The 16,387-nt window shown below is 38.1% G+C and overlaps 1 protein-coding gene across 2 annotated transcripts in view; it reads left to right on the forward strand.

Moving 5' to 3' along the window:
* The window catches only part of SETD3 (SET domain containing 3, actin histidine methyltransferase), a 65,265-nt gene that overhangs the window by 17,089 nt on the left and 31,789 nt on the right, over positions 1–16,387 (forward strand). For both annotated transcript variants that reach the window (XM_027730808.2, XM_039381099.1), the window contains exons 2-6: positions 9,351–9,460; positions 11,079–11,171; positions 14,307–14,455; positions 15,501–15,573; positions 16,088–16,344. In XM_027730808.2, coding sequence (XP_027586609.1) covers positions 9,358–9,460; positions 11,079–11,171; positions 14,307–14,455; positions 15,501–15,573; positions 16,088–16,344 — 675 coding nt within the window. In that variant the 5' untranslated portion in view covers positions 9,351–9,357. The remainder of the gene's footprint in view (positions 1–9,350; positions 9,461–11,078; positions 11,172–14,306; positions 14,456–15,500; positions 15,574–16,087; positions 16,345–16,387) is intronic.

Raw genomic sequence — 16,387 nt, forward strand, 5'->3', positions numbered from 1 at the left:
AGTCGTGTTTTTAAAAATAAAACCCAAAACAACAAAAACACATGCACTGGGTAGCAGTTCTTTAATACTTTGGGGATTTTTCTGCAGGCTTCTCATGGTTACCTTCTAAAGCTGTTGGGTGAACATGCTCACTTTTTAAAGCTGTAACTCAAGAGGAGGCATATTTTTCAGCTCATTAAAATACTATTTGTGTGCAATGGGGAAACAAGTTCAAAGTCTGACACAACACAACTGCACTTAGATAGCAGTATTAGAGGGGGAATGGATCATTTACACCGCTCACTGCCAGTTTTGGCATGGTTCTTTTTGCCAAGCCAGCTGATACACTATATTTGGAAATGTGGCTGCGTTCTGTGTTACCAAGCTTATTCATCACTGCTGTCAGTGTACTTGCTCTTTGCAGAATGCTTTCAGGAATTTTCAACAACCTTCATTTGAAAGAAAACATGGCATAGTATTTAAGAAATGTTTGCCAGAAGACAACCAGAAAACCAAACTCAAAACGGAAAAAAAAAAGAAATCCGAATCACTTTTCCACTGAAATATGTACTGCTGCTTCTTCAGATGTTTATCAAGTTTACAGTTCATCTGAAGGATTTTTTGGTTTTTTTCCACATGTTGTGTAGCTATATTTTATATATATCTATTTTATATGTATTTATTGCTTCTGTTGTCATGCATGTACTGGCAAACAGCCTTCTTTTCAGTGCTGTGTGGAGAAGAGGGCTCACTTTATTTCTTTCTAAACAATGGTTTTAGTCTCTTGCAAAAAAAGATACTTAGTATCTGAAATTTTATTTAAAATTAAAAAAATACTGTTTTGTTTTTTTCTGAAGATGCAAATCTTTCTTGGAATTCCGGGATTTTTTTTTTAATTGAAATTTAACTTTAAAATCTATTTCATGAACTGAATTACAAAACATAGGTTCACAAAGGAACCACACTTACTTTCTCCATATTAGGTCTCCTGCTATCATTATAACTCATTTCCTGGTTAAATACAGGAGAGCACTGCTCAACTAAACTGTTTTTTTCTGAGTGCGAAATCAGATTATGCTTTCTGTTTGTTTTCAGAAATTTTGAAGAAACTTTCATAATCTACGTTTATGTATTTTATAAAATGTGATTTTTTTTTTTTAATGCTACACAGACTTCACTGTGTTGGTATTTGGAATACATTTTCTAGACAGCTATGTATAGCAGCAAACCCTTTCAAATTATGGCTCTTACTACACAATACAGCTGTCAGATGCATTAGATTTTAAATAGTTGTATCAGTTTCATGTAACTGAGCAGTGAATGAGGATAGGTATGTAGGAAGTAGAAACCTGGTTTTCTGATTGGGAATTAGATAAAAAAGAACAGTTTTGATCAAGATGGATGATTCCTTAAAAGGAAATACTTCCTTAACAAGATATCTCAAGATATCAGTCTGCTCATTTTGCTTTTTTTGTGTGAGAGAGACTTGCTGATTTAATCATGCATGCAGAAAATTTCCTCTCTAGAAATTGTGATGACTAAGAAGCAATAGTTAGACAGGATACATGTATCAAAGGAGAGAGCAGAGATATTTACAGAGCTTATTTCACATTCATATACTGGTAGCAGCCTACTGAAAAAATACATTTCTGATTGCGGTGCCATCAATCTAATGAGTCGTGTTCACTGAACATTTTTTTTTTCCTGTGGTATGTTTGCTGTTTGTTATCTGAGCAATAATAGTAGCTGGGACAGATCTTGCCTTGAATTTTTTACTTGTGTAGAGCAGATTTCAGCTAAGGATATTTTTTTTGCCTCTGTAACAATATTCATTTATGATAGTAGTGCAAAGACAAAGCATTGTTCGAGTTTTTCTTTTCATCGTATTTGGGAAGCTGAAGTTCACATAATCTAAAATCAGCTTTATCTTTAGGCAATTCTTGGCAATGCTTTCATTGCAAGAGTAGATTCTCCCTACTAACATGTTTCATACAAGGAAAAATTCAAAATTTAGTGCTGTGTACCATACTTTAACAGCTTCATGCATTGCTGTATTGTTGTTCTGACTGCTTAATGCAGTTTTCATGTCTCCATGTGCAGTTTTCTTTTTTTTCTCTCATAAATCTACTCATGGTTGCTTATATTTCAAGCAGATTTTTTCTCTAAATACAACTTAAAAAAAAGTAAAGAAAAAAGCCTGTAGTATTTTGGTAATTGTGTATACAGAACGTTTGCTGAGACTGTTTTTCCCCAGTTTGTTGATTGATAAATTTTCTTCATTCTTAGAAATGAGAAACCAAGGTTGTGCAATCTATATATCTTAATATTTTTGAGTGGCATGATATAAACTATATGTCAAAGTTTATAACTTCTAAGATGAAATACAAAGTGTGAGTGCTTTAATTTTGTGATGATTCTAAAGATGCAAGGAATTGTGCTTAGAGAGAATGTAGAAAACCATTTGTGTGAATCAATACAGAACTGCATTATTCTTGCCCTTAAGATTTTGGACTCCATCTCAAAACCTGCTGTTGGATCCATGACAGACCCATCTGACTTGATTTTTCTTAAGAGCAGAAGAGTCTAAAATAAATGTAACAGGATGGCATATGGGGGAGGAGAACACTCAAGTGAGTAGGTGATGTGCAAATAAAGTCTGTGTGAAGGTGGACCAAGAGCTGTTTATATTTTTACAGTTATGAGAAAATTACTGGGGGGTAAAGAGGAAAAAAAAATAGAAGGAAAGAGTGTATAATGGGAAGATGATGAAAATAAACTTTGAATTCTATATCTTTGCTCACACTGCATTATGGCAGGTTGACCACTTACACTGATGCTATTTTCAATTGCTACTATTATAAATTCAACATGGATTTCTTGATGATTGTTACTGGCTCCTTCATATGAGCTGAAAAGTGTTAAGAAATCTCATATCAAATGTAACCGTTTGTGGTAGAGCTTTCAAGAGGATGTCCAAGTGTTCATTCACAAACTTCAAGGGATGTAACCAGACAGGGATTCCCACACCGAATCTGTGGGATTTCTCCTTACCAACCTTCACGTGTGGGCTTTTCATGGTAGAAACTGTTTTGGGAAAGGAATTTATGCAACTCAAGGGGGACTGATAAAGTTAAGCAGTGCAGTTGGGTTGTTTGAGCCTCTGGTATCCGTCAGATGCTAAAATCAGGGGATGTGGGTGTGCCCCAGGACTTCACAGTCTCCATGTACTCGGGTACTCTTGTCCTTGCACTGTATTTAATATGAGAAGATGAAAGTCCTGCTTTGTTTGTCTTCCCTTTGGAAAACACCATATAGTTTTGCCTTATTTTTTTTCCTTTTATGGGGTGTTGCTCTTCAGTCAGTTTTGAGCTCCTTTAATTTTGAATTAATAAGTTAACAATGTTAACCTTAACTTGCTTCCTTATCATTTGAAGTTAATATTTAAAATAAGCCTTGGGTTTGGCATTTTCTTGTTCCTTCTAATTTTAATGGAAAAGGAAAGCAGCCAGATTATGTCCCTTTCCCACTAGAATTTTTCAGCTGCTGGTCAATAATTAAGGACTTCAAGGAGCACAGGTGGTGTTTGCCTCAGTTCCTGCAGTAGCAGGGATGAATGAGGAGAGGAGTAGGAAAACTCATCAATAGGTGTCTAAAGGGTTGGTGCTGCTCAACCACGGGGCAAATTCTGTGGTACCTAGTCGGCTAGAGTCAGATGAGCTTCATTTATCTAGCAAGGGCAAAAGGACTCTAGCCTGTAAATTGTCGGGGCTGATCAAGAGGGTTTAAACTATGTTTGAAGGGGGAAGGGGCTGAAACCAGGCTCTCCAGAGATGAGCCTAAGGGGGAAAGCCTGAGTTAGAAGTGAAATCAGCAGCCCAGCTGAAGTGCATGTACACCAATGCACGCAGCACAGGTAACAAACAAGAGGAGCTGGAAGCCATCCTGCAGCAGGAAAGCTGTGATGTAGTCGCCATCACGGGAACGTGGTGGGATGACTCGCATGACTGGAGTGCTGCCATGGGTGGCTACAATCTCTTCAGAAGGGACAGGCAAGGTAGGAGAGGTGGAGGGGTGACTCTATGTGTTAGAGAGTCTCTTGGCTCTGTAGAACTTGGAGTCAATAATGATAAGGTTGAGTGCCTGTGAATCAGAATCAGGGGAAGGCCAACAAGGCTGACATCCTGGTGGGAGTCTGTTACAGACCACCCAACCAGGATGATGAGGGTGATGAATTATTCTACAAGCAGTTGGCAGATGTCTCAAAATTGCCAGCCCTTGTGCTCGTGGGTGACTTTAACCTGCCGGATGTCTGTTGGAAACTCAACACAGCAGAGAAGAGGCAGTCCAGGAGATTCCTAGAGTGTATAGAGGATAATTTCCTGCTTTAACTGGTAAATGAGCCTACCAGGGGTGGGGCCCTGCTAGATCTGCTGTTCACAGAATAGAGCTGGTGGGAGATGTGGTGGTCAGAGACTGTCGGGGGCACAGGGACCATGAAATGATAGTTTTCAATACTCAGGGACGCAAAGAGGGCCATCAATAAAACTTCTACCCTGGACTTCCACAGGGCAGATTTTGGCCTACTCAGAAGACTGGTTCAGAGGGTACCTTGGGAAACAACCCTTGAAAACAAAGGGGTCCAGGAGGGATGGACTTGCTTCAGGAAGCAAGTCTTGAACGCACAGGAGCAGGCTGTCCCAGTGTGCAAAGCTGGTGGGGAAGACAACAGCCTGGCTGAACATGGAAATTTTAAAGGAAATTAGGGGGAAAAAAGAGAGCTTACTGACTATGGAAAAAAGGGCTGGCTACTCAGGAAGAGTTTAGGAATATAGTTAGGTCATGTAGAAAGAAAATTAGAGGACAAAGGCACAACTTGAACTCAATCTAGCCACTTTTGCTAGGCATAACAAGAAGTACTTCTACAAATACATCGATAACAAAAGGAGGGGCAAGGCAAACCTCTATTCTTTATTGGACATGGGGGGGGAACATAGTCACCAAAGATGAGGAAAAGGCTGAGGTATTTAGCACCTTCTTTGCCTCAGTTTTCAACAGTAAGACAGGTTATCCTCAGGACAACTGGCCTCTGGAGCTGGTAGACAGACGAGAAGCTGAATAGCCCCCCTGTAATCCAGGAGGAAACAGTTGGTGACCTGCTGAGCCACTTGGATACTCACAAGTCTATGGGACCAGATGGGATCCATCCTAGGGTGATGAGGGAGCTGGTAGAAAAGCTTGCCAAGCTGCTCTCCATCATTTACCAACAATCCTGGCTCTCTGGGGAGGTCCCAGGTGATTGGAAGTTGGCAAATGTCATGCCGATCCACAAGAAGGGCTGCAAGGAGAACCTGGGAAACTACAGGCCCATCAGCCTGACCTCAGTGTTACGGGACAGATCATCCTAAGTGCAATCACACAACACATACAGGATGGACAAGGGATCAGACCCAGCCAGCATGGGTTTAGGAAGGGCAGGTCCTGTCTGACCAACCTGATCTCCTTTTATGATCAAATGATGTGCCTGGTGGATGAGGGGAAGGCTGTGGATGTGTCTACCTGGACTTCAGCAAAGCCTTTGGCACTGTCTCCCATAGCATACTCCTGAAAAAGCTGGCAGCCCATGGCTTGGACAGCGAGGCTGGTGAAGGGACTCAAGCACAAGTCCTCTGAGGAGAGGCTGAGGGAGCTGGGGTTTAGCCTGGAAAAGAGAAGGCTCAGGGGAGACCTCATCACTCTCTACAACTCCCTGAAAAGAGGCTGTAGGCATGTGGGGGTTGGTCTCTTCCCCCAGGCAACCAGCAGTAGGACAAGAGGGCATGATCTTAAGCTCTGCCAGGGGAGGTTTAGGTTGGATATTAGGAAGAAATTTTTTACAGAGTAATCAGACATTGGAATGTGCTGCCCAGGGAAGTGGTGGATTCACCATCCCTGGGGGTTTTTAAGATGAGACCGGATGTGGCACTTAGTGCCGTGGTCTAGTAACCATGGTAGTTTTGGATCAAGGGTTGGACTTGATGATCTTGGAGGTCTTTTCCAACCCATTTGATTCTGTGAATACATTCCAGTATTAATATGAGCTACTAAAGAACAAAACTTTTTTATAGAGGATGAGAGGAAACTGCACTGACCAAGAATAAAAGGATCCCTTTTATATATACAAAGTGCTCAGAACACCTGGAATCCAAAGTACTACTTCTGTACGGTAATTTTTAGCATTTTTATGGATTTTACTGTGCAGTGTGTGATAACTTAAAGCTTCTCTGGCTGAGGTGATCTTGATGACTTAGACAGACAGCTGAAATTTTTCAGATATCCAGAGTTACCTGAATGTGTCTTGACTCTCCTCTCACTGCAAAGTAACTGGACATAGAATCTTCTATGCTATACAGAAAGATATCATTTACCAATATAGACTACTTAGGCTGCCCTTATATGGGTGAAAATTTCAGTTGCAGTGACATGTAGAATGTAGTTGCAGTAAAATGTAGATGGGGAGGGATCTCTGGAGATTGAGAGGCTTAATTTTCTGATTTAACTTCAAAGTTAGATCAGGTTGCTTAGGGCCTTGCTGAATCAAATTTCAAAAATCTCCAAGGTTGCTTGGAGATGCTGTTAAATCTCCATCCTGTTCAGTGCTCAGCTACCCCCATGGTGAGGATTTTCCTTATATCTATTTGGAATTTCCCTTGCAGCACTAAGTCTGTTGCTTGTTGAGCTTTCACTGTGTTTCCCTGAGAATAATCTGCCTCTACCTGTTGTATAACTCCCTGTCACATAGGTGAAAACAGTAGTGGGCTCCTTTTCGTTCTCCAGTGTGACCAAACTTAACTCTCTCACAACGTCTTTCATGTCATGTGTCAGCCCTTTTACTATTTTAGTGGCTTTCCTCTGCATTTGCTCCAGTTTGCCAGCACCTCCTGTGCTGCATGGCCCAAAACTGCAGTATTCTAAACGTGGCCTTACGGATGCCAAGCAGAAGGGAATAATTGCTTCCCTTGGCCTGCTGTTTGTGCTCTTGCTTATGCAGCTCAAACTACAGTTAGTTTTCACTGATTTTAGGGTGCACTGCTGACTTGAACTTGCTGTCTCCTAGGGTACTATTTCCAAATCCTTTTCTGCAGAGCTGCTGCCAGTCCAGTCTGCAGCAATAAAGCTGTATGGGATCTTTTCCTTCCCAAATGCAGGATATTTTACATTTGTCTTTTTTTAACTTAACAAAGTTACTGTTTGCTGCTTCCTCCAATCAGCTGAGGTTCTTCTGAATTGTGGCCCTCCCCTCCAACATGTTGACTGCTTTCCCCATAATTTGCTGAGGATGCTTTCTGTCCTAGCATCCAAATCTGATCATGTTGGCCAGTATCAGCCACTGAGGAATACCGCATCTAACCAGTTGGCATTTAGAATTATTTACAATACCTCTTTAAACTTCATGGTCCAAGGAATTTTTTTGCCTACCTGTTCAGTTCACATCTCCTCAGTTTGACAACCGGGGTGCTATGGAAGACAGTGTTAAAAACCTTGCTTAAGTCAAAGCACTGGCAACCACCAATTCTCCCTGGTCCACAAAGCCACCATTTTCTGCTTAAGGCAGTCAGGTTGGTTGCACAGGGTTTGCTTTTAAAAGTTTGTTGTCTAATTCCAGTCACATTTATGTCCATCATGCCTGGAAATAGTTTCCTTTTAGGACTCACTCTACATTTTGTACAGCAAATGAGGTGAGACTCACTACTATCTAGTTCCCTGGATCCTTTATCCTCTCCTGCCTTCACCTTGCTTTTAGGTTGGGTTTTGTTTGTTTAACCTGTTCCCTGTCATAGGCAGTTACCATGACTTTCCAAAGATGGTAGCCAGCAACCTTCCAGAGACATCAACTAGCTTTCTCAGTACTTTGTATGTTTGCCATCTGGTCCTACATAGGTCCAGCTTACCTAGATAGTCTTCTGATTTGATAGCTACTCTCCCTCAAATTTTGCTACCAGATGCAGAAACCTGGGAAACCTGATAGCAGGTCTTGCTGGTAAAGACCATGGTGTTGAGTACCTCAGCTTCTTCTGTACCTTTCATCACTAGGTTGCTTCCCAGTTTAGCAGCTGAATTACACTTTCCCTAGTCTGTCTTCTGCTCACGGTAGAAATGTTTTTTCTTGCCTTTCACATCCCTCTTCAATATCAGTTCCAGACAAGCTTTGGCCTCCCTGCTTCAGTTTCTGCTTGCCCAGACAGTGCATCTGTATTCTTCTCCAGCTGCCTGTCCCCACTTCCCCTGTACATATATTTCTGTTTCATTTGAGCTCTGTCAGTGAGAAGTCCTGTGTACAGTCAGCTGGCCTCCTGCTGTGCCTGCTGATTTTCTTGCATGTTGGGAAGGCTTATTTTTGTGCTCAGAGAAGAGAGTTCAAGAAGATGACTGGCTGTCATGTGCTCCTTTGTGGCTTCCCAGGGCATTTTGCTTACCATTCATTCCCTGAGCAATCCCCAGCTTTATCTACTGTGAGTCCAGAGTCTTTACTCTGCTGCTTTCCTTTCTTTCTTTCTTCAAGACTTACACTACAATTTCACAATTACTGCATCCAAGGCAGCTGTTGGCTGTCTTATGCATGAGCAGTTCTTCCTTGTTCATGAGCACTGGATCCTGCACAACCCCTCCCCTAGAAGGCTGTTCACTGCCAGCATCAGAAACTACTCCCAGTGCATGTCAGAAATTCCCTGGATATTTCACACCCGACTTGCGCTGATGTTCCGGGGAAGTGTTGTGTGATTTAAGTCCTCCATGAGAACAAGGGGCTCTGAATATTGGAAAACAAGCCTAGGATGATGTCCCATTTACTGTGGGAACTGAAAACAGGTTTTTCTTAACTATTTGTGTTGAACCCCAAGAAGCTGCTGCAAAGATATACATACATATGGTATTTTGATTTTATTTTGAAATGAGATACTTTATTTTTGATTCATTTTGAATTACTGCTGTCGTGCAGTAAAAATACTAATTTAGCTGATGTCTATTGTGCAGCTGATGATGTAAAATAACCTGGTTTTATATTGGATGAATACTTTGGAATCCATAATATTTTTCAAAACTAAATAATTTGCACAAGATTCGAGTAATTTTTTTCTCTCTAAGATTTCTAGTTTCTAATTGTCCAGAAGTAATTAATGTGCAACTAGATGAAATATTGCTTTGGATTGCACTGTATGACTCTTACATTCAGGCCATACAAATAATATTTGCACATATACCTGTGCAAGAAACAACTCCTCATCTTTTTTTTTTTTTTTTTATAAGTGACTAATAAGAGAAGATCTTGTCCATTCATATTTATGATATTTTGTTTCATAGTAATTGGTGGCACTGTGCTTCTTAATCTCTTTTAGTTGGAAGATGGGGAAGAAGAGCCGAGTAAAAACTCAGAAGTCGGGTACAGGAGCCACAGCAACAGTATCTCCAAAGGAAATGTTGAATCTAATTAGTGAGTTATTGCAAAGTAAGTTTTGTTTTTATGCTTTTCTGGGAAAAGGGATGGCATGCAAACCACTCAAAAACATTCTCTTGCTGAAGCCAATGAGTTATATTCATTTTCTTTAAGTGGCCAAGCTTGCTATTTCAGAGTGCTTAAATTAAGACAGATACTCTGAGATACATACTGAACTGTCTCTGTTAGTATATACCATTACTAGCTTATTTAAATGTGTATGTATTGGACGTACCATATTTGTGGCAGCTTTTGGCTTTACATCTCAACACAAGTATAAATACTGGGTGAGATTAGATTTTCAAAAAACTAGATAATTTGACATTGAAGCTTTATCAAAAATGTTTTTCTTGTAGACCTCAAGAATGGCACTATTTCCATTTATCATTTGAACAGTACTTTGAACTGATATTAGAGAAATTAACTGTGTGAAGCAGCAATACAACTCAGTTCAACTGCACAGATATTTTTGTCACTTACATAAATTTTTTGTTGTTGTTGCTGTTAGGAAACTTTTCGTGGTGCTTAGTTCTTGTGTATAGACCAAAGATTTGTTTCATTTGTTGGGGAACTTGGAACTCATCCAGCATTTCTAGTAAAGATGAAAAGCAGAGAGTAATTTCATATGATGATGCTAAAATACTCTTACACTCTTTCTACTGTCATTAGTAACTGTGCTGAGCTACATTTCTTTTTGAAACACAAGTCCAGATTTTAATATCCTGGACACATCAAAATGTTGCTTTAGAAAAATTGGAATTTTTCTTAGCATTGCTCACAAAGAGAAGACAAGGAGTTGTCAAAGCAGTTTGATGCTTATGCTATCATTGGCCTCTGCTTTGCTACCAAAAATAAAACATAGATCTAATTTGCTAAGCAAAGACAAGTATCAGCTGTTCTTTTTGTCAAGCTTCCATATTTTATCAGTGCTAGGATTTTTCAAATCGGTTGAGCAAGGTAATCTTCAGCTGTCCACTTGGATTTACATGGCTTAGATCAAGAAATCCACACACTTGGCATTTAGAATATTGGCAGAGACACTGTGGATGTAATCTAAAGCTAAAGCATGGCTTTGTGTTCCTTTGCTTGTCCTTCCAGTATCAATGCATCTGTGAAAACAGTATTGACTAGGCAGGTCAAATGTATGTACCAGCAAATTTCTCAATTACTTAAGGTAAGCTCTGTGCTATTGTTGTCTGCTTTCATTACAGCAAGAGTGATGGCAAGCAGGCTAATGTAAACAGAATGCTTTGCTTGAATTATTGAAAACAGAGACTTTTTTCGTTGTTTGTCTTATTTGGGATACTATCTACTTAATAGCCTGGTTGTTTACCTTTTTTTCTTCCTAGCTTTTTAGACATTTGCTCTTTCTTATGTCGTAAAGAATATTAAAAATAAAATAACTTCAGGTAAGTTATACTGTGAAAATTTCAAAAACCTGAATTACTAACCTGTCATATAATGGGATGTTTTTAACAGTGGAGATCATTTTATTTGCCATGTAAACATATTTGAAGGACAAGTAGTACTGCAGTTCAGTTAAGTTGCTGTGAAGCCATAACTCTGATGTTAAAATGATAGAATCTACTTTATGAAAGAAAACATTTTTATTTGGCATTTTTACTTCCAGAATGCAGCAGTCCTCCCCCAGGTCCTGGAAAGGAATGGGAAGAATATGTACAGATCCGTTCGCTTGTTGAGAAAATTCGCAAAAAGCAAAAAGGTAAAGATGAAAGACTGTAAGATAACAATGGTTCTGAGTATTGATTTGCCTAAAGAATTGTCTGTTAACAGCAAAATGGAATGTTCTTTGTCTTGCCGTTGTTATGTAAATATTATGCAATCCTATTATTTTGTGTCAAAAAAGAAATCTTTACTCTCTGACACGCAGTTGCTTTTTACACTTGCAAGTGTTTCTGAAATGTTCTGGTGGGCATGACCACTGGCATTAACCATTTTAATATTCAGAATTCTGAATGATTATCACAGGCAGGTGATCTTGTGAGAATTCTGAGTAGAAAAAGGAGCTTGAGATTGTGATAAGAAGACAATCTGAAGGACTAGAAGTAAAAGTCCTCAGAGAATAATAGGCCTTTTTGATTCCTGATTGCCTAGTCTGCTGCTCTGCCTCTATAAATCTGGGCATTCTGAACTTAATTTTGTAACTATTTTATTCTTACATCAACACTTTACTGAATGTTGAAACAGTTTCAGCAATACAACATTGTGACATTAAGTGATGACAAAAATATGTAAATGCACAAAATAAATACATCAGCTAATAAATCTATCTGCTATAATTCAAGCACATAATTAAAATAAAGAAATGCTTATTATACCACAGCTAACATGGAGTTTTATTGCCAGCTTTCCTAAATTTAAGGTATACTTATTTTTCAGACTAGTACAATTTTCTTCCAGTATGACCTGCTACAGCTCAGTGTTGATGATACTTTTTTTCATATTATTTTTGTCTGTATTTGGAGACATGCTTTAGAAAAGGCTTTTCATGCAATTTTAGTAAAATTAACCTCTTTTATGACTGATGTGTTTTCATGGCTGAGAAATGTCTTTTTAACCTTGCGATGAATAGATTTGGGTTGGACATACCTGAAAAGTCCTGAAACAATTCTTTCTTCTCTGGTATTTATACAGTAACAGCAAAAAAGCCAGGTTGCATATAAATGGAGCTCGACTGGTTCATGGCATTACTTGATAAAGCAAGTACTTAAGAGGCTTGAAATTTCCCTTTCACACTGTTTTAATATATTTGACTGATACATAAAAATCTTACTTCATGAAAGGACTTACAAACCTCTGAACATCAGTTATTGGCAGAGGGCATATGGAAGAATAAATGGTACTGTTTGAGTGACTGCATCTGGTAGTGGTGTAGAGATGAACTTGATCCATTTTTTTTACTGTGCCATGACTTCTATAAACTTATGGTACATGTCCAAGTTTCTTTGATGTAATACATGTGTTATGGTAAATCATAGTTTGGGTTTATAAGAGCAGAGTTAGCATGGGGGTTGGCCTGCTCACTGTATCTTTCTTCTGCACCAGAAAGATCAAACCATCCATGGGGAAAATGGCTGCTGGCAGAGATGGTAGAATTAGTTGATAGTATTATGTTAATAGAGCATATTTTTTTCCCTGAAAGATGCAAAACCTACTAAGCACAACATTTTTATGTACATAGTGAGTGTGAAAATATGGTGTCTTTCAAAACTATTTTTTAGTGGAACACAGTAATACTATGCAGTTTTTGCGTTCAATAAAGGCTTTAGACAATTATCAGAGGAAATATCAATTCCTATTGGGAACTTTGAGATGTACAAAGTAGTGTATTTTGCCAAAAGTGTCATACTTTGTGCTTTTCTTGACTAGAATATTGGGTTGCAGAACATGAACTAAAATCATTTTCAGTATAGAAAACAATTTGAAAACTGAGTATTTTTAATTTTTAAAATTTTCTTTGACTCATTAGGAAAATATTAAATAATTTTTCAATATAGATTTTCTTCTATATAGGATAGCTATATTTTGTTCAATATAGAAACAACTTGTTCTTCAATAGTGCTTAAATTTAAAGGACCTGATCCTCTCTTTAATTTGGACCACATTGTATATGAGGAACAGAGGTAGAATTTCAAAGATGCTTACAGAATGGCCCCAAATACAAACTGGGTGTTAAAAGCTTCCAGTAGCCTTATACAGTAGTAAAAGTTGGAAATCAAAAGGAAAGTCTTGGACAGTATAAACACCTGCCAAGTTCTGTAGAAACTATGCAACTAGTCTTCTAGATTAGTGAGGTCGTTACATTCCAAAAATACTTTATCAATGTTGAATTTTTGTACTGCGTCATCAAAGACTATAGTTTTAGATGATACTTGCACTTCTAAGTTAACTGCAGATTTAATTGGTTCTGGGGCTTGAAATGCAAAATTTGGAGGCAGGGGATATTTTAAATACACTAATGCTCCTTTCTTAAAATCCTTTTAATCTAAAAACATATTTTATCACCTCTGTTTAACCAAAGTGTCTTTGGATGTAAGCATCCTATTGATGACATTTTGTCACTCATAAAATAGCTGGAGCATTCAGGGGCCTTTGGACACTTTTAAAGTGATCTGCCACTAGATTTTTGGGTTGAAGAGAACACACAGAGGCAGAGAGGTACAAAAGGAGCTGGCTGAGTATAGCCAGGAACTGTTATGGAGAGGTTCAAATCAGATGACAGTAAAGGGGAAAGCTGAGGAAATGAATGAAGCTTGTAATTTCGCTGGTGGATGACATGCCTGTTGGAGAAGCAAAGTGTAAAAATTTGCACAAGCAAGCTCTGTGATGTCAGGAGGATGATCAGTCTCTAGATATTTTAGTAGATCCATATGCTACAGGAAAAGGCTAACTGCCTTGAGATCTGCTTATCACCATTCACAGTGCTGAATTAATGAAATTGCATCTTGCCTCTCAAATTCCTCCTTGTGTCTGTATCAACACGTGGTGGTGATTGCATTTATCATCAATATTAAGCTTGGAAATATTTTCGCTCTTCTTATTTAAAAGGGAAAGGGGAGGAGAGCTTCATATTTCATCACAGCTCAGTTTAGGTGGTTGTGTTTTTAAGATGAATGGTAAGCCAGTTTGGCACAATATTGAAGTTGATGAAAATTGGGTATGACATTTGCATAGTATTGAGTAACACTTAACAAAGACCAGTTCTGACTCAGCTACTTCAAAGTAGCACTGCTGTGGGATAGCAGATAACTTTTTCCATGGGCTTTTATATTGAAGTTCTTTATCTTTCTAGATCCTCTTATTTCTGCATTTGTTTTTTAATAAATTGTGTATATAGGTTTGTCTGTTGTCTTTGATGGAAAAAGAGATGACTACTTCCCTGAATTGATAAAGTGGGCAACTGAAAATGGAGCATCCACAGAGGGTTTTGAAATAGCTAACTTTGAAGAGGAGGGATTTGGTTTGAAAGCAACAAGAGAGATAAAGGTGAGCATGTGAACATTTGACTTAGATTAGAAAATCGTGTTTGGAAAATATCTGCAGAGCTCTGAAATGTTCACCACCTTCCCTTCCCCGTTTTTGCTGCTTGTGAAACTGCTGTTCTGAAATGTTCTCAACTCTGCTTTCTTGAGAAACTAAATTATTTATAAAATTGAGTATTATTTTTTATGACTACTGATAGTATTGTGAATTTTCAATTAGTCTTCCTTTTTTTCTTCCTCTGTATTGTCTATACTCCTTACCTAATCACCAGAGTACTCTACCCTGTTTATGTATCCCTTTCTTCCATGTTTTCTAACTATTTAGTCTCTTCTTTCATGTCCCTTCTTTTAAAGAAGTGGTCTTTTTGCCTCAGAAGAAGGTATTTGCAATACCTATTTTCTAGTGAAAATGAAAAAAAACCAAAATTACAATAATTGTAAGGAATATCTTTTATCAGGTAAGGAATATAGACACACACAGTTACCTAACTGTTAAAAAGTAAGCATTTAAGATTGTCTTTCCATTCCCATTTTGCAGATGTTACGGCTTTGAAGACCAATCAGCTGTTATAGTAAGAATATTAGAAAATGAGCATAGTATATTCATTTTAGGGCTTTAATAGCTCACAGTTAATAAGCTCCTAGAAATCCTGAGCAGTTCTTCTAGAATAAGAACGACCAATGTGAAAAAACTGGACTGTGAAAAAACATTCGACCACATAATTATTAGCAATATAATGTGTCTGATAACTTTAAAGTAATGTGGGCAACCTACATGTTAGCAGTTCCAAACTGAAGCACTTTATTTTGTAATCTTACGTGTCTGTCTTCAAAGGTTTGTGTCATGCAGATTAGAACATTTGGTTAGCACAATATGAAACATACCTTGTTTGTTTAATTCGAGGTGGAAGAGAAGAAGATTTTTGATTCAGAATATTTTTTATTAAAAAAAAGAGTATACAACTTGTAATTTAAAGTCAATGTACATTTGAGAGACTTGGCATGTCATATAAATGCTAACTGACCCTCTGTATTTTTCCTTTCTGTAGGCTGAAGAGTTGTTTCTGTGGGTTCCTAGAAAACTGTTGATGACAGTTGAGTCAGCTAAAAATTCAGTCTTAGGTAAGAGCTTCAGGAAGTTCTTAAGCAAGAAATTTATATCTATGGGATCATTCAACAGGAGACTTTCTTTTTTTAGCTGATCTTCTTTATTACAGGACTTGCTTGTCATGCCAACCATCAGGTTTGGAATACCTAGAAGCTTGAAGTGTCAGTGGAATTTAAATTTCCCAGTTTGTTTTTGGCTGAGTGCTCTAAATATCTTCCACAAGTGTGTGTTATTTTGAACACATACAATGTAGCTTGTATAACTCTTGGAGATAAAATGTTCTGAGGTACTGAGAGTATTGTTCTAGTTTCTTTATGTCTTCCATCATGTGTGTGCACAAGGCATTTGCTGTATTAAAAAACTGGCAGCACAATACAGTGTAGGCAGCTAAAAATTTTAGAAACCTGAAAAGCTTTTTTTTTTGTTAAATTCTTACATGTTGTTTCATCATGTTAATTTAAGGTAAATCTAAGGTTATATTTTCCATGGACAGTTAATTTAGTGCCTCAACTTTTTTGGTTAATTCAGGATCTCTGTATTCTCAAGATCGAATTCTTCAAGCCATGGGCAATATAACGTTGGCATTCCATCTCCTTTGTGAGAGAGCCAACCCCAACTCTTTCTGGCTGCCCTACATCCAGACACTCCCCAGTGAATATGATACTCCTCTCTACTTTGAAGAGGATGAAGTACAGTATCTCCAATCAACTCAGGCCATACATGATGTTTTTAGCCAATATAAAAATACAGCTCGACAGTATGCCTATTTCTACAAAGTTATTCAGGTAAGCATCTTAAATGTAATACATACATATTGTTCTCATGATC

Source organism: Pipra filicauda, unplaced genomic scaffold (assembly GCF_003945595.2).
Source record: "Pipra filicauda isolate LSUMZ 115617 unplaced genomic scaffold, ASM394559v2 scaffold212_size3012638_pilon, whole genome shotgun sequence".
NCBI lineage: Eukaryota > Metazoa > Chordata > Aves > Passeriformes > Pipridae > Pipra > Pipra filicauda.